Here is a 23237-nt window from a genome sequence, read left to right as displayed (position 1 = left end):
CTTCTTATGTGCAACTACTTTGCTTTATATTTCCCAATTTTATTGATTTTTAATTATTTCAACAATTTTTCAGTGTAATTTTGAATGGTAATCCTACCATTCTCAAGAGCTTGTTGTCATTTGGAAGTAACAGTTGGCCAAATTGTACATACTGTTCCGATGATAGTGTAAAAGCATAATTTAGCTTACTAGTGTATTTTTTATTCTATCAAATAATCAGTTAATGGAAACTGGAATAGACTAAACACGTAACTATCCCATTTGGGATGCCTCTTGATATTTCCTCCTGGATTAAAAAGTCAAGTTTAGGGACAAGTTCAATCAGTTGGATGCCTATTTTATAATTTCATTTGGATGTGGTTTTACTGAACTGCATTTGATTTTTTTTTATTTTTTTCCAGTTCATCAAGTTAATTTAACATTTAAATTCTTCCCTACAGATCACTTGTAATTTTCCTAGGTTGGCATTTAATTGACATTCTCTACTTCTTCACTAAAGTTATTAATGAAAATACTGAGTAGCATGAACCCTTGACAGACTCTCCTGCAATCCCACTTGAAAGCTTGGCAGTGAACCACTGAGAACAATCCTGGCCTTTAGCTGAATAGATAAGATTCAACAAAGACTTTGACCATGCTCGCTGGTACTGTTGAAAGTGGCTGATCCAAGCAAAAAAACTAGAAAAGAATTACCAACGAGTAAGAGCAGTAGGCAAATTCTGATAGTGAGGATTCACATTAACACCTCTTTGGGGCAGAGACATCTAGGTCTCAGAAAAATGTTTTGCAAAGCTAAGCCTAGGAATAGAAAGCTTCAGGAAAAAATAATGCAGTTTTTTGGTTGAACAGGCAGATTTTTAGGACATTACATCAGGCACATCCATTTTATCTGTCTCAGAGTGCTTCTTGCTTGAAAAGTTATGCACATTGTGTGGATGTATTTTATTACTCTCCAGATTCCATTTACAGTCAGAATTCCTTTCTCCTGTCATATCAGGATCCAAGCAATTTTCTGATCAATCCTCCAAGCCAAACAAGACTATAATTTTCCATAAGAACAAGAAACTTCATAGAACAACCCCAAAACCGAATCAGAAATACAAAAACTTCATCTTGCTTTTCCTGCCTCATAATTCAGCTAGCTGCATTCAGACAGGAGGGTAAGGGGGGAATGCTTCCTTCTGCCACTGTTTCCTTCTGTCCAAAGTTGGTTGCTGTCATGAAATATTTCTTTGATAAACTGATACAACAGTATCCTGGAATGCTGAATATTACTAAGCTTCAAATTACTGCAGGTTTCTGTTCCTAATGCACAAAGAAAATTAAGAGATTTTGAATAACAGTTTGCGAGGTGTGTGCTTGTTGAGCAATTACTCCCTACCACAAATAATACTGAAAAATTTCTCATTTCTTTTTCAGAACAGACTTTGTACATCAGCCATCTGCCACTGACTTTAGCCATCAGCTACTATTGAAGCATGGTTTCATCTTTCACTAAAGGATTAGTCCATGCCATTCTCATCTGATATAGTCTTGCCCATCCATATATTTAACACCTTATTTTTAAATGTCTCTTTCCTGGTTATAACATGGAGATTATTATTCTCAGAGGTGATGAGGAGATGATCTGTATGAGTATGAGGGGAGCATTCCACTAAATCTTCCAATAAGCTCTGAAAGGGATATAAACTGTCTTTGTTGTGGGTGCAGTTGAATCTTTTCTGTTCTCTTCTTTCGCCAGGAAGATATGAGTGGCTGGAGTGTTTGATTCTATATATAACTGGTTGATGTCAGCTGGATGCCAATCCCTTTGAAGAGGATCAGCCCCCAGTTTGTCTCGGTACTAGGTACCATGCAGATCCAAGCACAAGGGTAGAAACCATCCTGGACCAGGCAGGTCATCCCCATATATAACTAACTCCTGAAGCTTCAACTAAAGGCTTGAGATCGCTTTTTTCTGCACAACAAAACAGTAGGGTAAGTGTATTGTTTCCTGAAATATTTTGACATTGTCTGTCCTACAAACTGTCGTATAAAAGACATTTATGTAACCTCTTGACTCTGCAATTAAAAAGATGTTTATTTTTTTACTTAGTCAGAAATGCACTTTAAAAATGCCAGAGCATCTCATTTAGTTCCTCAAAATCTTTATTAGATTAAGAAATGTCAAAATGTAACATTTATGAAAGCACAAACCAAGATGTAATTAAAATATCAGTTATGAATTTACATCTTTTAATATAATGTGTAGATGTGAGGAGGCCTAGACCACTGACACTGATTTTGCTACAGAATTTATGCAGCCAACTCAAAAGTCCATTCCTTCAAATCTTCTATCCATAAGAACATGTCCTAGCATCTGTCTGCAAGCAAGAACTGCCAGTGCATTTTGGACAATGAAAAGTGCAGTATTCCTAAATCAGAAATAACTAACTTCACTATTCAGCCATTCTAAACAGGCTATTAGAAATTAAAGTTGGCTGAATTGTGCAAGCTGGCTCAACAATGTAAAAATGTGTTGTTTTTTTTCAGCAAGGAAAAATCGTATCAGAAAATCACAATGTTATCACATTCTGCCATGGTCAAAGAGAGGAAACAACAAGCATCAGCCATTATGGATGAAATACACAGAAATGGTATAGCGTTGAACCCAGCTTACTGTATATGCAATGTCCTCTAGCCCTCCCTAATATGTTTTTTTAATCATAGAGTTTAACTCTCTTACAGCTTTGTCTCTGGGTGTTTTGCCATAAATAATCTTGTGGGAGTATCATGCTGCCTATGGTAACTAATCCTTTTGTAGTTGCCTCTTTTCATTTGAAAGCTATTTTCAGATGAACAACTGCTGTGGAGGAATGAAGTAATCTAACAGCTGATGTACATTCTGCTAGGATAGCCTTTCAGAATATTATTTGGGGTTAATAACATTACTTAATTCCATTTTAAAAGGCTATCATCTAAGAAACATGCTGATCTGTATCCTCTTTTTTTCTCTGTTTCACTCTGCTTTTTTATATGAATGATAAAAAATTTTGAACAAATCCTTACATCTCTGTTCCTTCCTCTCAATCTCTAACTAACAAATTTTACTAGCATTTGGCAATTCTCTCTAATGCACAGCCACCAATTAATCTTATATGAAGAAATTTTACTTTTCTGTTGTTGCACTGATGAAAATGCAGACACTTATGAGAAGGTAGTTTGATTTTCTAAAACAAGTTCTTAAAATTACACCTCTAGTGTGACACCGTAAGAAGCAATTAACTCAGCTAGGAATACAAATCTGCTTGGCTTTCATTAGGTATGTGCTGGATGCTTTTGGAGATCCTTCCAATCCTCCCCATGAAGCCTTTTTTACCATCTACATAAAAGAGAAAATTTTTAAAAGTTATAAGCACCCCACAAGCCTCACCGAAAAAAAAGGGAGCACCATTAATATTTACAATTTATGAAAATTATACCACTCACATAGGATAAAACACTGAACATTAAATTCCAGTACTGAAAATCTTTCTTGTGGGCTTTTGCTCTAAAGAATTTGGGGATGGTTTCCGTACTCACTCACTGACCACTGCGACTGCATGAAGAGTAGGACAAGAGACATAAGGTTTTTACAAAAAGAAGCTACGAGTTTCAGTGCCCGGTCCTAGTCCTTCTGAGATTTCCACAGTTTTTTTCTGTAATTTCTATTCTTAACCAAATACTTCTTTCCTATTCCCATTCTCCACTCAACACATACTTAAGTCAGACTGCCCTTACAGATTTCATTACAACTCCATGTTTTTTTGGTGTTGTAAACCCAAGTACTATATATGCCTGAAATAAATAGCCTGTAAGCTCTTCAGGGCAAAACCACAAAAAGTCTTTCATATGTTTGCTTGGAACCAAGGCATTTCACATGGTAAATGTTGCTGCTATTCATAGCAATACTAATAAATCTACCATACAGTCCTTGAAATCATTTGCGTTATTGGATAATCTGTGCTGATGCTTGGCATTTGCCTCACATAAGCTGTCCCTTTTTATTATTTACGTATTATCAGATTTGCTGTCAAGTTTAGATTCATACACATAGACATGACAGCTTATCCTACAAGATATGCTGTGGCATGTGGCCACTGAAGGCAATACTAACTCTTTAAGTGTACGTTCTACATTTGCATCTTCTTTGGATGCCTGGGATATTTAAATGCTGAAAACAATATGAAATTCCATTCAATGGGTGTGATAAAACTCTGAAATTTATAACTGTACAAGCTCAGTGAAACCAGTTAAGAAACAGAAGGATAACCAAAGCTGTAATCACACAAAGTATCTGCTAGTTCTTTGGGACCAAATCTGAACAATTCTTGGAAAAACCAAGGAGAAAGCTGTTTTTTAAATGGCTAAATTCAGCTCTATTAATTTTTGACATTTTTTTTTCCCCCTAACTGTTAATTCAACAAGCTTAGCCTGAGATCTGGAAGGTGAACTGCTATCTTTCTGAGTTTCACACTGCTATTAGTAATGATGGTCCTGCGCCTGGTAATTGTGTAAAAATTAAATATACTGTTTCAGCCAGTCTCACAGACCTACAAAACCCTCCACTGTTAACAGAGGTAAACAGTAACAAAAGATTCTGTTTATTCCAAGCCCCAGTAGCTTGGAATGACACACAGAAAGCATACCTACTGCATTTTTATTTCAGCTCCTTTTTATTATAATGCTTTCAGGTAAACAGTGAATATCAAATTATTTGTTAAAAGATATTCATAGCAGAAACAGTTGTTGATAAAATACAAAATCAGCCAAGTTTTTACCAGTGTCTCAAAGATTACCAATCTCTGGGCAAGACTGGTAATGACTGAAAGTCCACATCTTCTGTTGGTTTGTGGGACATGACTTTGTATTTTAGAGAAGTTTGACATGTCATAAAAAGCTGCAGGAATAGACACTAACTCTAAGCCCCCTTATGTTCTCAGAAGAGAGACTGTAGTAATAAATCAGCGTGTGGGTATAGTGACCTCCCCAAGCCCTTGGTTTTTCACTAGCAGACTTGGACTTATAGCATTTCAAAGGCTACTTGATAGAGTAGTACATGTATGTAAATACATGTGTTTAAGGAAGCCCTTAGAGTTCATCAGGTTGGCCTACCACTAGACTTAAATCTCATGTCCAGTTCTACACTATTTCTTAAATGCATTCTTCAGTAGCTACATGATTAACTATCTTTCATGATATAGTTAAAAAAATCTTATTTCTGATACTACAACAAACATACTATCTGATATTCATTATTAAAATTTATAATCCAGATTAAGGTATTTAGAAGATTGTAAACTGCAGGATTAAAGGGGGATTAGGCAGTGAATGCAGGAGGAACTATATAAATCATATTTAAATACAGTCTGTTACGATTTTAAGTGCAGGACAGGAAGGACTTGGCACGAACAAATTAAGAAATGAAGCTAAAAGGTTAAGATTAGGATTAAACTATGAATTAAACTTCCAGTATTAATTTACAATGTCCATTTATGACATTGATGTTCTCTATCATCCTCTAAATGTCCTCTTTTACTCATTCTTCATCACCTTTTCTGCACTGACACTGAAACAATCCTTAGACACATCATAAAACTAGACAGATGATTAGATTTTAGTTGGCAAGGGATTCAAATGAATTTCACACTTATGTTTTTGGGATGCTGCCTGGATACACAATAGTACACAACTGTGGGTTACAAAGTACCTTGGAGCCTTCAGTTAACATTAACAAGAACAGGGGTATGTAAGGAAACAGCAAGGCCCGAAATAGATAACATCCAGCGTGTCCCAGAAGAATACTGAGCGGTTTGGACAGAGAACTGCAATCACCTTGGCACCCCAGTCTCTGAGGATGTACATACTACCCACTCTGTGTACAAAGAAGAAAAGCTTTTTCTACAGGAAAATGTTGCTGATTTGAAGGGTAAATTTCTTACTCCTTACTAGTAAAAAAACATCCAACAGTCCATACCTGTACAGTAATCTTGATAAATGATAAAATCAAAATATGACTTGTGGGTCAAAATTTCAGGCCACAGGCCAATAACCAGTGCACTTATCTCAACCACAGAGCCAAAACCCCACCACTATCTGTCACTGATATGGCTACATTGGGCAAGCTGAGTCATTTTCTTCCATGTTAAGAACTCTCTGTTTTCTAGTTACCTCCTAAATAACAGAAGGTTGTTAGGATTCTTTGTGCATACTATTTTTAAAGCAGAAATGCATGCTCCAACTCACAATACATTTAGCTTGCTCTCGCTCCAGTTAAATCTGTTGTAAACGTTCAGTTGAAATCAGTATGAACATAAGTGGATCATCAGTGATGCAGTCCAGGGCCCGCAAACTTGTTTGATTTACTACATGGAAAACTCTTGTATATACATCTTCGGCTAAATATTTAATATACCTGTCTCAATTAAGTTTTCCTATATGTCAGCAGATCACATTGGTTTTCCAACATAAAGTTACTAGGAGACATATGCCATGTTAAACATGCCATTTACTCAAAATGACACCCTGCATATGCAATATTAACTTTGATATTAGGTACCTTTTGCAGTTAATTAATTTGTAATGTTAATTTTAAATTGGGCTTCCTGTGTGCTCACCCGGGAAGCAAGATACGGTGTCTTACATATAATTTGCTTTCATTTCATTTTAATGCATTAAAATATATGTCAAAGTTCAGAATTTTAAATCCTGTAGACCATAAGAATAGGTGAAGAATAGAATGTCTTATTATTAAAGAAATGACTGAACGTGACTTTGAATAAGTGGATCAAAGAAACATACTAGACCATTGATATCATCCTCAAAGCACACTGCATCTTCCTATTTTTCTTCCTGAAGTTTATGAACAATTGAGGAGAACAATTTCAATTAATAAAATAAACATTAAAATAAAAGAAAATAAGTTTCTTCAGTGTTGAAGTTACTGTATTCTGAGGTTTAAGCTTTATTTATAGGTAGAGGTCATCTAGTGAGAGAGCTCAGTCATGAAGCCACAGCTTGTTCATTGCTACCAGCATCCCAGTTTCCAGAACATTACCATGAAGATGACCAGCAGAGTTTCTGATATTCAGAGTTCTCCATTTACAGACCCAATTGATCTCCCCTTCCCCTGCTTATGCATGTTCATTTTCAAATCCCCTAGGATTTGGTGACCCAGGAGGTCACTAAAGACAAAGAAGGAATTTTTCCCCAACTAGCAAATAAAGTAATACTGCATCTAGTAATTCAGTTTCCTCTTAGAAAGAATGAAAAAGAAAATGTTCTAAATGTATCAATTCCTAGAAGGATATTGTAATTCCTGGTTAGGGCTCTCATTTTCAATACCCTGAGCTTTATTTTGAAAGCTTCTTTAAAAATAGTTTAAAAATACTATTTAATAGAGACTTTCTAAAGCAAACTTTAAGTACAAAACTTCCCCTGGATTTCAAAAGCAAACAGAATATTAAAGAATAATTGAAAATAAAATGTTTATAAGCAATAAGAAACTGGTAGGTATGTTTAAAAGGGGCTACCTGCTCATCTGTCCAATGCAGGACACAGAAAGTTAACTGAAGGTTTGATGTGGGAACCCTGGGGTCAGATGGAATTTTGTTCCTCTTTCAGGAGAAGCCAGTTTTTACTAGTCTGCTATTAAGATGGTGTGTAGGACATTCTAGACCTGATTTTGATAACAGCTGAATGCCATTCAACTGAAGTAAATTTCGAGCTTAAGGTGCTTAGCATCTTCAAAAAAAGAGGTTTGTGGTGTTCAATACTCTGCTCCAAAATTCTGGAAGAATCATTAATTTCACTAACACTATATGAAGCTATGCTATGTGTTAGATAAGTATGTATTAACATGTTGTTGGATTTCAGGTGTAAGGTATGCAATATCACGCATTTAAGAAACACAGAGGTATGTATTTATCCATTGTATTGCAGTCTCACCCAGCTTAAACCTTGGAAAAAAGGTCAGCACCCCCAGAGATATCATGGTAGAGGAACTATCAACACTCAGCAACAGAGGTGCAAGACTCTTCAAGAGACGTCAGCGGCGATCTGACAAATACACATACGAAAATTATCATTACGTAGCAAACAAGCCAAGAAATGTGAGTATTTTGTAATGACTTATTAATGAAACATGATGAGACTAGCTTGGGTTCCCTTGGTGCTCATGATACACATTGTGCATGATTTATTTGTAGTTTCAGGAAGAATAAAAGCAAAATCCTGTACTAGAATGAGGCTAACATGAAATAAGCCATTTGTATTTTATTGAGCTCCTATACACAAAAAAAAATCTGAACACTGTAATACTTATGGACATCAGATTCAAAACATTCTCATTCAAATCTAATTCAGGTTCCTAGTGATCAGAGTTCTTATCCTGTAATAATTGGTTCATTGACTATTGAAAATTAACTAGTTAATTTAAAAAATGAACTAGTTAATGGTATTCCAAAGGTTGAAAGAAATGAGTCTGCTTCATGCAACCAATAAGTATTTTTATTAAAATTGGTTGGTGGTCTCCACGTGGTTCCCAAGCAGCAAAATGACTCTCACAACTGGTACTAATACACTTCAGGCCTGCCTGTCTCAACAGGGAGAAAAAGGATGGAGCTTGTCACTGAAAGACAATTTTTCTTTGAACTAGTCCTTCAGGAATTGGGTTAAAGCATTAGTGATATCCTGGGAATCCTCATGGCAGGAACTAAATGCACCTGTCATTTGTCACATCTGTGGCCTTTGCAAAATATTTAAACCTTTTGCTTAACCTCTGAAAATAAGGACAACAACATTCATAAATTTTACCTAACTCTCCAATATGCTGCAAGGTTTAATTATTTCAACATGAATACTCCATGCCCACTCTAATACAGCACGAAACCAGCCCCTCTAATTCCAGTATTGTATTAAATTCTGCTTCTCAGTTACATGTATGCATCCCTGCTGATTTCAGATACAAAGGTACATGGCTAAAAAAGCAGAATTTGTCCCAGTACTTTTAAGCTGCTTTGAAGATGAAAAGAAGTATGTGGTACAAAAGTTAATTATTATTAATTAACCTGGGAAATATTTTTTGTAGAACAGCAATTCTCTTTCCCTGAAGCTTTTACAACTAATCATTGCATAGGTGGTCCTGTGATTGTGTTAGGATCCAGCCCCTACAGAATCCATACAAAGACTTTGACTCAATTCTTTAACCTTCACTTGGAATAAGAAAAATAGTAACTATATGTAATGTATTGTTGTGATATAATCTAAAGTTTGCATCGGTACAAATAGAAAACAATTAATTTATTAATCAGAACAGCAAAGCATCAAAGGGCTTACTCCTATTATGTTTAATTTTACTAAAGAAAATACACACACACTTGTAAATTAATCAGAAATCATAAAATGAATGCAACTTACTGACTCTAAGAAAACATTTTGTCTAGTTGCATCTTATAACAAGGCTTTGGGAGCAGACAATAAAAGACGCATTTGCAATTTACCATTGTCCATGCTAACCAAAATGTTGAGGGATCTCACAACAGTCCAAGAGGCGATTATTGGAGCTGAGTTCAATATTTCCAATATCACAGCTGAAATCTCTGAAATATTTTTGTTCCCTTCTTGAAGAATATATTCTCTATGCTTTGTTGACTGTAAAGGTAAATGCATTTGTAATTCTGTGGCCTTTACATTTCCCATACAAAAAATTAACTTTACTCAGGAAGAAAAGTATGTCTTAATATCCCATGTTATAGAAGAAAAATTTTTACATTTCTTTTTTTTATGGTGCAGATATTCCAAACTTCTTTGGTCACTCACTAAACAGAAATTAAATTACACAGGGATCAAATGGGATCATGTTTGAGTTTTCATAAATCTGCCTTTTTAAAATAAATCTGCACAAAACAAATCCCACATAAAAATCTGAATACCTGTAGTGAACACCCAAAACTATTATTAGAACACTATTATTTAGAAGTCCATATATGAAGAGCATCCCCCCAATTTCTCCCTCTATTGTGTGTTAGAAGCTACACAGATAAATTCTGAGCACAAGACCATCAGGCTCCTCAGAGTTTCTGTATCCAGTTCCATGCTTTTACTACAAACTCTAACAGATCAGTTCCCCTCTAGTCTACTTCTTCCCACAAAAACACATAGAGTACACATGCTGTAGTCAGTATGACATTCTGACATGTGAAAAAATGATGATGCTTTGGTTTCTGTTCTGTTCCCTTAAATGCCTATTTAGCCACCACTGGTGTTGTCTTCATCATCTTTATGATTCTGCCTGCTAAAATTAATCTTTCTAACATACTTCAGGATGGCTAGAAAACATTCTGCCTTGATCTTTTTTTTGTTTCAAGTTTAAACAAGTATTATTTGTTTGCTTTCCTACTTTAAGAAACTCTTACTCTGAAACAGTCTATATTTAAATTGCTTTTAGCCTGTGTGTCATAGCTAAAATAAGACACTGACTTCTTATGAGACTCTAATTCTATATTTATGCAACAATGATTAAGCCTTTGGATGTTTCCTTAGAACTGATGACCCGATAGGAGGGTGGAAAATAACAGCATATCATAAATCTCCAGAAAGTGACCTGTACTGAAGTTGGTATTTCTATTACAAATAAAGGAAAAGAAAATCCCAAACAAAAGCAATTCAACAAATGCAGTGAATTTTCAACTGATCTGGGAAGAGACCCTTTGAAGTATCAGTGCTTTGAAACTCAAACGGAGCAAACTTGCCAGATTTCTTGAATCTCTGGGTAGCAAGGGTGCTCTGTCTGGCACATAACAGCTTCTAGTGTCTAGTGATCCAGGGGACACATTTTATGGGACCCCTGCCAAAGTGACCAGATCTACTCTTTGCTGTGAACCACACAGTCCACATGCACAGGTAGATTTTGTGGTGATTGGTGTAAGCAGCAGATGGGGTGAACTCTCTTCATAGACTGCATATCAATATTTAAATATCCCAAACTTAGGAAAAGGTCAGACAACTCAGCTGGATGGTTACAAGGCTTTACGAGTCTTGACGTAGCTCACACCACCTCCAATCTGTTCAATAAAGCATTCACACGCTTGTAATACAGACATTTAAAATTGTGCTGGGATATCATTCTTAACACTGAAAAACTATTCATTTTTGCTTACATAGACAATGTAAGAGAGTTGTGAAACTAGGTCATCTTCCAGCTAACAGCCAGAAAATCCTGGGGAGCGCTATCTAGCAAACAGGGTACCAAACAGCAGGACAGTATGCCTTCAGATAGTATACCCTGGGTCACAGGTCTGGGCTGTAAATTGGAGTATCACTCCAACTCTCAACAGAGAATCACAGAGGCTTTTTTTGCCTGTGCTGTCAATGATATTTATTTCTATCTGAATGCAGCGCGGAGAGCCCATACAGAGCATTAAAATGGATGGCCTCAGTGTGGAAGGAATTCCCCAGCATGCCCCAATGACACCTCCTAATACACCCGATCCCCGGAGCCCACCACATCCTGACAACATTGCCCCAGGTAATATGTGAGTTTGTAAACATTAAATATATTTAGTACTCATTTCACAGCAGAGGAAGGACGACTTTATAAAATAGTATCTTCAACAAGAATTTGTTAGTGGACTTCTTATTAGGCATCGATAAATTTGAGTCAGATAACTAAGCAGAATCTCCCACAGAAATGGAAAGTGATGCTCTTCAGTTGCTTCTGTTCATTTTTAAGGATTTGATATGCCTTTTGTACTATTTCTCCCTAACCTAAAAACATACATTAATATCAAGAGAAACTGCTCCTATATTTACTGGTCTTATAAACACTGAGAAACAGATCCTCAGATTTAAAACCAGATTAATATACTGATTTTTCTTTGCCAAACTTTAGTTTCTAATATGCAATATACTGCTCAACAGTCTGAAAGTTATCAATTGTAGTTTAATTACCCATAAATGTAGATCTGAAGTCACTGTAAGTTTTGCTAGAAACCTTTACAGAGGAGTAACTTAAAAAGGAATTTGCCTCTGGCTGCATAAACTGTTCTTTTTTAAGTCCTTAACTGTGAGGGTACTGTTGTCTTTATTTAAAGCAGTGAGCTACAAGAAAGCCTTATTTTGTATTCTTTAAAGACTAGAGAAGGCTAATTTGTTTTAATCAATTTATTCAGTGATATAGCCCTTCTTCCTGTTTATGAATTATCCATGAGCAGACTCTGTTTTTTACAAATTCATTCTTTGTTCAGAATTACTCAATGCATGTTTTGTGCAGACCTCTTCTAGTCTATGTAAACTAGGTCAATGCTACTCTGTTAGTGACTGCTAAGACTCTGTGCATCCATTGGTCAAATACAATGCGAACAGAGGTAATTTCCATTGCTAAGACATGATAGAAATCATCAAGCCTTTCTTTAGGCAAAAAAGGTCTGGCAAAAGGAGTAGATATTAAACCACAGAGGTTTTTTTTAGGCTTATAGAAGGAAACAGCATTAATTTCAAGAGCTAGAGGTAGTGGGAAGGTAAAAGGGTAGAATAGATTTCCCTTGTTTTTCAAATAAATAGTATAACTCATATAATTGGATAATCCCTTGCTGGTTTCAATTCTTCAAATTGTATATTAAGGTCTGACTCCCCACCCCCATTTATTCCTGCCATATTGTACTTGGCTTTAGAAGAAATCAGACTGAATACGGAATTTATTTATTCAGTAAAATTCTGATCAGAGCCTGATCCTCAGATGATTATGCAGAGAAAACAACTGATTCTTCACTTTTTCAGATAATGAAAGGGACCAGAGAACCAAGTAGGTAGGACATTTTAAAGCATCTAAGGCGGAGGCAAAGACAAAAAACTCCACTATAATGGCTGTGATCCTAACTCCTTTTAACACTTTTGGAAACTTTCACCCAAAGACTACAGAATTATCTTAGTTTTAACCAGAAGGATGTTTTTAAAATCTTTTTGTTAATTCAGCCAAAGTGCTGTGTAGCTATAGTCTGGTTTTAAACAAATGCTTATAATGATAGAAATAAATTTATATAACACTAAAACAAACTTAGCCTCAAAAGAGGGTGGAAGCCATTGGAACAGTTATCTAAAAGGCTACAAATTTCCCCTGCTAGCTTTCCGTTTCTGTGTAGCTTTGGCCAGGTGACTTGATCCAATTGTTCATTTTACCTAACTGTGAAACGATGGTATGTTACTTCTTAGTTACACAGGATGGTGGTAAGGAAGCAGAAAACACAAACTATTATTACAATGGTTTTGCTGTGATTGCCTTGCAGGATATTCTGGACCACTGAAAGAAATTCCTCCTGAAAAGTTCAACACTACTTCTGTGCCGAAGTATTATCAGTCTCCCTGGATAGAAGCCATTAGGGATGATCCAGAGCTGCTGGAAGCTTTATATCCTAAACTTTTTAAACCTGAAGCAAAGCCAGAACTGCCTGACTACAGGAGCTTTAACAGGTAATTCTGAATGGACACTGAATTTTACAGTGCAGAGAAAAATTACTATGAAATTAAACATTTCCACCAGCTGTAAAATAACCCTACCACCTGTGTTTGCAAGTATATGCACGAACACACACACAGATTACAAGTGGCAAACAAAGAGCATTAAGGAGGAAACTAGTCACTCTCTAAAGCATGGACCCCAAATTAAATTGTAGAACCAGGAATGTAAGGTGAATTGCTGAAACGAAAGAAAGAAAGAAAGAAGGAAAAGAAAGAAAGAAAGAAAGAAAGAAAGAAAGAAAGAAAGAAAGAAAGAATCAGAATCCAGTGTCCTCAATAAATGGGAAACATGGTATAGCAATGCTTCAAACTCCTTTCAGTATTTCTGTTACTGACTTCAGCAGGTACAGGATCGTGAGATCTATCAGGGAACCTCTCAGTCAAAACTTTGTTTGTAAGCTGTATAATGCAAACCATTCTTTTTTGTTTTTTCTTAATACAACTCATGTAGCTTGTTTTTTAGGCAATGATAGTACAATGAACTTTATCCCTCAACCAATCCCTCATGGCAAATAGTTAGCAGACTGCAAATTTTATTGCATTTAACATTTTTTATACTTTCAACAACCTTCACTAACAAATTAACAGATAAAATATTACAAGCAGACTTAAAAAACATTTAAAGTAGAATGGGATCTGAGAGTGAAATCATTTACATAGTAACTAGTATACTAAGGCTTTCAGTAGAACTTCTAGATATATGGACAACATTGGGTTTTGAACTATTCTGAAAGTTTTAAAATACATTCTTACTTCTGTCTTTTGCTTTCATTCATACCATTCACACTATCTTTATTTATTGAAGTTATGGACAATTTTTCTCTAAATAACCCCTGCTGAGTTCCAGACAGCTGAGCCAGACCAAAACCCTTCCTCAAAACACCAGACAGCAATCTATTGAAAAACAAAATGGCTCATGGCAATATAAACTTAGAGAAAAATAGCACAAACATCACTTGTGTTCCTGCCATTGAGATGGGCCTCAACTGTGAGTGCAAGGACTAAAAAATTACACAATTCAGCATCAAAACTGGCACTGCAGACACTACACTAATTCTGACTTCCTAACAGCAATATACATCGCGATTTTAATAATTCAGTCTGTGTGGCACACTTCTCAAAAGATAGCAAATACAAGTGAGAGAGATGTGCCACAGCTGCTAACATTAGAACAGTAATAGCACAGTTATGTACTATTGTTATTGTAACTGAAAAAAGAAACAACCCAATGCCAAACCAACACAAAACCGCCAAAGATACATATACATGGATAGACAGAACCGGTTCTCCCTCTCACAAGAGAGATTCTGAGCATGTGAGCCATTACTGTGAAAGACAGGATCAGACAGGGCACAGAAGCCCCATTAATAGGGATATGTGTCTTGAGATGGTATCTGATGGTTTCTTTGTGGGTTTTTAGCTGCTTTGTGGTCCCATATTCTGTTAGTTGTCCTCTTCACAACACTAACTGTTTGGATTTCTTTCTGTGGCAGAACTGTGGTTTACCACAGTCCGAATTTCTTGAACATATGTACTTTCATATAAGGGAAAGGTCAATATTCTGCCTTGTAATTGCCATAAAAACCTAAAACCTGGCACATAAATCCAGATCCAGACTGTGAAATTGGTAAATTCAAAACATAAGGCATACAAATATAATCCATGACAACTCTTCTTTTCATGGAAAAAATCCACATCCAGAAGAAAACAAAAGGATGCCTGGTGGACCTAGAAAAGCTGTTACATACAGTACACTCAGATTTATGTTTTCTAGCAAGAAGGAGTAGATCCAAAAAGAAACTGAGAATTTGCAAAATTGAAATTCAAGATACTAGCCTCTTGGAGAGGATTTTACAGCTATGACTTAGTGTCTACACTCAAAAATGCACAGGAGAGTGGAGTGTCTGATTAGGGGATTTAAAACAGACAGCACACTGCATGTCAAGCTAACCAACAGAAAACATTACAGAGAAGGTTAAATGTGACTTAAATTTATTTGGTAAGGCCACCAGCACCTAATTCTGTCTGCCTATATTCAGGTCAGGGCTAGATTAAGGTCTTCCTTTCCAGAAACAGAGCAGGGATCACATGTATTTTTTTAAAATTTGTATAGACAGTTAGGTTCATTCTTTCAAAAGATCATTTTCCTAGAATGTGGCCAGCCTGGATTTATTACTACAGGAATGTCAAACCCCAAGGAGAGGTGTAACAACCTAGTTTCTGGCTCTTCCATGGAAGAGGGGGGTACGCTCTTCACTTCCCTTATTAAAACCTGTGCCATAGTACAGAAAATAATAAAACTCTTTGGGCTAGAAGGAATAAACATCTTTCTCTAGCTGAACAATTAAGAAACTGACTTGGGGAAAGAGAAACGTGGGCCTACATCTGAGTTCCCAGATCTTTCAATGCACTTTCTTTAATTACTGCTTACCGTAAATTAAACAAACAGATTTAGGAGCAGAAAACAGGACCTACACTTCTCTGCTGTTAGTTGTGTGGCCTGATGTCTAGGCTAAGAGTTCTACTCTGTCTGATCCAAGTAATTTTTTATTTCTGGGTAGTATTTTTTGCTGGAATACTGTATGTGAGCAGTGAGGTCCACTCTTATAAAGATATACCCTCAGACTGAAGAGAATCCAAATCTCTTGCAGAACAGCTCCAGTCACAGACATACTATTATTTGACACAGAGGTTCAACACTAACAGCCATGGATTTTGAGTGAAAGTGCCTTGATGTGCTATTTTGCTCAAAGCTTGCTGCAGCAGCATATTATGTACGTTTTCAAGCATGAAAGTTTAGGCAAAGAATTATTAATTAGAGAAACACAGATGAGCTTTGGTGTAAGATAGGTGCAGCTGCCAGTATAGCTAAGATAAAGGCAGATCTTAGCATTTGTATAAAGAAAACATTAGGCATCTCAGGAATTTAGCAGCCTATGGGCTTTGTGCGTAAAGTATATCTCTTTGGACTTGTGTGTCTTGATTCTACTAAGTCATTCTGTGCATCTAGGTCACAGCATCCTTGACTTCTTTAATTGCAGTCTTGGAGAGAAAGCAAACTATACTGTATTTAACAATTAAAGTGCAATATAATGGCACCGTTTTGTTAGCAGTGAGGATATCAATCAAGACTTTCTTTCATACTCCATCATTCAATAAAGTGCAATTATGTTTGTTCTCCTGCAAAACACTGGTACAGTCATCATTAGTCAGGAAGGGCTGTGTTTAACAGTAAGTGTGATGCATAGGACTCCCAAAGGAAACAGGCGTGAGATTATTCCCAGTTCATTCAGTGGTATCTGTTAAAATGACACTCAGACTTTACAGGACATATTCAGGTACCTTTCAGCTTTCCGTGTTACACAACAAACTGTAAAAGCAACGCAACTTTAGCAGCTAGGGACGTCTGATGTGTTGGAACAGACGTACACATGCATGCCTTAAAAGTATATTCAGCACTAAACAGCATTCAGATTTTTTTTTCCACTGCCAACAATGAAGAGGCGACTCCGGACCCTGTAGCTGTGCAATTTTTATAATAGTAGCAGAATCAGGACTAAAGAATTCATAGAGGTATTAGTTGGGGTCTAGTATGCATTTTATGCTGCAGGGATCTTGCAATGCTGGCAGGTCAACGAAGGAAGAAGCGGTGGCAGCAAATGTCAAGCCCATTTGCCTTCCGAGGCAGGGCTTTCTGTGAGACACCCAGAATTGGGTTCTGAGTATCTCTGAATAGACTGGTCAGACCTGGCTACCCTTCCTCCTCCTGGATGAAAATGAATCTGTGCTAGCAGACAAATACTTCAGAACAGAGCCATACCATCTGATTTCTCTTGGAGATTAATTCCTATTAGGATTGAAGAACTATTTACTGGTGAAAAATCTTCTTGTCTCTTACCAGTGTGGAAGCACCTAGTAATCATCTGTGGGAGTGACAGCATGAATCTACATTTGTTGAGGAGTTTGTAATAGTAGTTAAATTAGTACCTTTATTCCATCTGCTTTCTTGGAGCTGGATAAAATGTCAAAGGTAGGATCATGAGTAACATACAAAGCACTACATCTTACTCACGTAAGTCAAGCAAGTCTGACTAGTTCTGCCTCTCCTACCAGATAAATTCTTGCTCAGCTTTCTCAATTCCCAAAGACTACTGTATCAAAAAGTCTACAGGAATCCAGTCCATCTGGACTGGGCTCTGTTGTTATTGATTAATGGATTCTGAACTCTACTGTAAAAATGCTGAGATCCAGACCCTCAAAGGAATTTTGGGTGCTAACTTGAAATGATGTGAGATTAGTGGAAACTGGGTGTTTAGCCAGATCCTTAGCACCTAAATACCTCTGTGAAATTGGCATTAGCTCTTGCACTAAGCTACCATGAACCTCTAAGCATTTTGTAGGGTCAGGTCCTTTGCTCCCATGTCTCCTTTTTGCACAGAATTAGCAATAAGCAGAATGTTCTAAGAATGAGTCCCATTTTAAAACGTGAAACTCACATTTTTTTTGTAATTATGTAAGAGAAGGTGCTAATCCAATACAGTTAAAACATTTCTTCAGACTTTCCCAAATAATCAGCTACAAGTAGTCTCCTATGTTGAGACAATATAATGTTCAATAAGAAAGACTGCAGAGAAAAAAAAAAGAAGCCCTGCTAAAACAACAGCTAAAAATAAACGTGGTTGTGCCTGCTATTGTTAAATCATGCACCTACTTTTTAGGAATATGCAAAGTGAATATTAAACAATCTCTTATAGTTCCTGGTGCCACTTCCTATGGCTCTGAACCAACATTTCCACCCTTACTGTGAGCAATGACTACTGGAATTTTTTTTACACGAGTTTTAGGTTTCTACACAATGAATCAGACCTCAAGTGATACAGTTGATGTGCATACAACAGGTCATTGCAACAACATGTTGTCAGACAAGTTATTGCTCACAAAAATATACTGCTGCTGTAAAGGAAAATTAACATCTATTAGCCAATTACTGTACTCTCCTTTATGTAGATCATCATATGCTTCTGCCTAGCATGCAGGAATGCATAATTCTCTGAGGCCAGACTGTATAGCAACTACACGGGGTTTTTTCCCCACAAAAGGTATTTGAATTTCCATAGAACACTCTCCTGTTTCTGTTACCTACAGAAACATGCTGTATTTAAAAACCCAAAAATACTACAAAAAGAAAGTTTTACACTATAGAATTGTTTTGCATTTTATACAGTTATTATTGTTCTGTTCATATTGATTATCCTTTTAATTTACATATTGATGAGAATGAAATATTACAACAATGTGAGAATGTGTATCTTAATTAGAGCAGCAATTAAAACAATCTTTATTATCCTGTAAGATGTAGATCACTAGATTCACTCTGTGCCAATTACCAAGCAATTATTTTTAATCAGTATCATACAGTATCCAATTTGACATTGTGACCTAGAAGACAGTTTCACAAGAAAAGCTTGATACCACAGGCAGTTTGTATAAAGAACTTCCTTTGACCTCAAGAGAGTTTAATGCCTGGACTGACTGCTGCTGCAAAATCTTGTTTTATCTTCATTTGAGAAACAGTTTTAGAGCTTAATCCAAAGCAGCGCTTTTCTCTCAATAAGTGTGCACCCCCAGAACTTTCATGATTTTCTATATCTTACAGGACTGACCCTTTGGATTTAACACCATACCCTTCAACAAATGCTGTTTGTACTGAAATTCAGTGAAATATCTGTGTAATGACACAATAGTACCATTTCTTTTAGGTCACAGATTAATTTTCTGAATTAATCTCTTTTTTTTTGTGTATGTGTACTTAATTCTCCCTAGGTTTTGTTTTATCTATAGTTACCTTGCTGAAAATCCTAGTCAGATATTCAAGTGATCTCTTTTAGTTCCTGTTGGTGTTAATTTCTCTGGGCTTCTGCTATAATACCTGGAGCCACCGGAAATATATTCCAGCAGATCTGTTGTTTTGTATCAAACACACAAAACCTACCAAGGCTGGTGAAATTCCATTTAAAAAAAATAATCATTTTTGCATGCCACTATGTATCTAGCTTTGCAGAAGTCAGGTGCTCATGTGTAGCTGAAAAATCTGACACTCTTAACTGGTCAAAATATATCCCAGCAAAGTTATGCAGCTGATCAAAACACAGAACACATATAATAGTCTGTTTGGTCACGTTTCCTTATACAAAAGAGTCTGGAAAAAGTGACAGAAAAACTGGGGGGGGGGAGGTGTCAGCCTAGAAACCTGCAAATATAGAAGAATCATGGGAGGTATTTGGAAATACTGTTGTTTTAAAATATTTGCAAATGTATGTAACAGTCAGCTCCTGCTTAGTATTTCTTATATTTTAGTTTCTCAGGCCTATCGCCTGGGGGAACATTTACATTTAAGTAACATGAGAAATACTGGCTTAAGACTAGGGGCCAATTTCAGCCAGTGTTTCAAGGCTTAGTTACATAAACATTTTCTTCAGAAACAAAGCTGGTGTAAGAAGTCCTCACCCATTCCCCTCCTTTCCAGAGCCTGTTGTCTTTGGCTGTTCTTTTCTGCTTGACATTAGGCTTTACCACGTCCTCACTTGTATTGCTACAATTGTTTGAGCATAATGATACAAACCAGATTGCTGAAATAATTTGGATTTTAACATGCTCCTTTGCTTTGAAGGGTCTTTGTTTAACCCAGAAGTGACCCAAGTTTATAGCACAACCCACATACACTCTAACTGGTACAACAATATGGTTCTGAAATATAGTGTAGTGGGAGGAACAAGCAACTGGGGATAGGAGAAAATGGGGTGAGAACTTCCTAAACTAATTACCTGCTAGAGAGAATGTGTTGAACTATGTTTTCAGATTTATCAACTTATCACCCACAAAATAAATTTAGTAACTGTGACTCACCAATGACAAAGTTTTCTTGCAACATCTTTTTCCCCTGGCTTTTCTGTCCATTTGAATTTTGAAGTCAGCTGAAGCTTTATCTAAGGGAAAATAAGGCAGATCTTAGCGTTTGCCAGAAAAACAATTGGAATACTTTTCCCAAAAGCTTGACATTGTAAGCAAGAAACTGTACCAAAACTGTATTATTAAAATAGCTTCTGTTCTTTTCAGCTCCTGGGAGGAAAATAAAACAGGTATTTTTAAAATCGTATTTTACTTTTATTTCTCTAATATCTACAGAGTTGCCACTCCCTTTGGTGGTTTTGAGAGAGCATCAAAGCTGGTTAAATTCAAGGTACCAGATTTTAATCTACTGATGCTAAATGATCCCAGATTCATGATCCTTGCAAACCCTCTTGCTACCAGAAGATCCTTCAATAGGACTCCTAAAGGATGGACGTCTGAGAATATTCCCGTAGTGTTCATTCAGCCTTCGGATTCCAACACCGTTCCAGAAACAGAGGACCTGTGAGAGAAGCTGCACTTTACATCATACAAAATGCTGAAAGCTGCACATCCATGTTTTTTTGGTCCAAATATTACTAAAGGCTACTGACAAAATTTTTCCTTGGCAGCTGGAGTATAAGTAATAGTGTCTGATGTCTCTTTTCGGGCACCTAGTTTCATCTGTAGACATAACATAAATAAAGTAATTTGGCAAATATGACTAAGATATTTTCTATTTGTGTTTACATGTTCTTTTACTTTCTAAAATCTCTGCTCGTCATTTAAGAACAAGTCTATTAGGAAAAAATAAATGACACTACTATCAAGGGATTTGATAGGTACGCTGAGCAATACCACAACAGTGCACTCAGTGCACTCCAACTACTGCCTGGTCAAGATAAGCTCTGACAAATCAACTTTTTTCCCAACCATGCTTTCAGCCAAAGTTAAGAATTTTGTCATTACTTCAGTGACAGCGAGTTTAGGCCATTTTCTTCCTTTCTGACTCTTACTCAGCTTTAATTATGGACATCAATATCCATGTCACCCAGATTTGTTTACAGAAAATGTAGTAAATTTGGCAATGACAAAGATTACATAGTGGTATGAAAAAGTACAGAGGTATTTCCTGGATTAGTCTACAATGTTTGTGTTAATCACAACTAAAAAACCCACCAATGACTGGTTATGTCAAACATACCAAATTAGTACCACTGAGCTATGTTACCACAAATGCTTTTGTTACTAGAAAGAAATTTCATAGACCTTTTCCCCTATGGCCATAGTATATACTTGGACTTAAAAGCATGCGAGTTTTCTTGCTCTCAATAGGCTGGCAAGCTCTGACGTTTTAGAAATACAAGTATCAGACTCTTATTAAGCATCCATAACTACACAGGGGGCAGGCCAAAATCAGTGTGAGGGTGCTGGTTTTCAGTGTCATTTTTCACATTACAACTACATTCTAGTAAGAGCCAAGCATCTGTTTAATAATTGTTTGTTTCTAAATGCTTTCATGTTTGAGAAGTATCCAACATCTGCAGGTTGCATATTCTAATACACAGTTTAGTTTGTATGTGTTTTGAAACAGGATACTTCACTTCAACCAGTAGGCCATTCTCATATACCCCAGATGCTTCTCCAGGGCATTATGGTCTCCAAGCATGGATGCAACGTCCAAGAGGTTTCTGGGTATCTCAGATACTAATTTTTTCTTTAAATCAGAGTATTCATAAAATTTAGCAAGCTCTATGGTAACATGTTAATCAAATTTTATCTCAAAATTAAACACACAGAAGATGATGATGGTAAGCAAATAAAATAATGCTTTTCCATATATTTTCCTTATTAAGGGTGGCGTTGAGCTACAAAAATGAATATTTCAGAAAGAATCTCAACATCTGAAGAAAAAAAAATGGTAGAATGAGATTTGAAGTGGAAGGATGAACAAAAAGTTTTGCCTATATTTTTGTGGCTGAAATTTGTATCTGTAAAAATGGTTTCCACATTTCAAATCTGCCTTCAAGGTAGGTAGTTGGCAAAGGAAATTCTGTCATCTATTTTCTTTAATTTAGTTTGTCACACATACTGCACAAACAAATGTACAGGTCCTGAACAAATTTATGAAAGAAAAAAAAAAAAAAAAAACCTCATTGACCAAGAACACTTTCCTAGTAAGGGATTAGTTTGGGGACATTAACCGTGCACTTTGTACAACAATTATATGGACAATGACAAAAGTGTGAATTCTTCAAGGCTAAAAATGCAAAGGCTAAAGAAAAAAACTATAGTGAGGAGCAATGCAAACAACTTCTGGTGGAATCTGGTTTTTATGAGCCAGCATAAGCATTCATAAGCCAATGTAACAGAAATATGAGAAAATTGGTGCACAGCATATACACAGTGAGGACTGTGAAGAAAGGATATATAATTTTTATTGTATAGTCTAAAAATAACCTATGCTTGCAGAGCAACCACCTTGCTTCTTACACAAGACACATAATGGTAACTTTACTTTGCTATACATCTATGGATCCACTAGCACAGACTGGGTTCAGGAGGTTTAAGATGTTTGAGAAGTACTGAGCCTCCTATGCACGTGTTCAATTGATGGTCCAAATAACAGCATTAGATGTGGCTGGAAGTTACTGACAGTCCTTAAATCCTCAAATTCTGTCTGGGACTTCAGAAATGAGCTGTGTCACAGCAAAACTGGTAGCTCTAATTCAACACTCAGCTACAGCTACCAACTGTAGCAGCAGAACTCTGTACCTCCTGCTTTCCTAGCTCTACTGTCACAGAGCTACATATAC

The 23237-nt window shown here is 36.4% G+C and overlaps 1 protein-coding gene across 1 annotated transcript; it reads left to right on the top strand.

Moving 5' to 3' along the window:
- The first annotated feature begins 1785 nt into the window (after nucleotides 1–1785).
- On the top strand, nucleotides 1786–21145 carry MYOZ2 (myozenin 2). Its single transcript, XM_075037478.1, has 6 exons — nucleotides 1786–1977; nucleotides 2533–2636; nucleotides 7960–8129; nucleotides 11416–11545; nucleotides 13302–13485; nucleotides 20719–21145. Exons 2-6 carry the CDS (start codon nucleotides 2561–2563, stop codon nucleotides 20948–20950), a joined length of 792 nt encoding a protein of 263 aa, XP_074893579.1. The 5' UTR covers nucleotides 1786–1977; nucleotides 2533–2560; the 3' UTR covers nucleotides 20951–21145.
- Nucleotides 21146–23237: the final 2092 nt, after the last annotated feature.

Source organism: Buteo buteo, chromosome 1, assembly GCF_964188355.1.
Source record: "Buteo buteo chromosome 1, bButBut1.hap1.1, whole genome shotgun sequence".
Lineage (NCBI taxonomy): Eukaryota > Metazoa > Chordata > Aves > Accipitriformes > Accipitridae > Buteo > Buteo buteo.
This window is presented reverse-complemented; position numbering and strand designations above follow the sequence as displayed.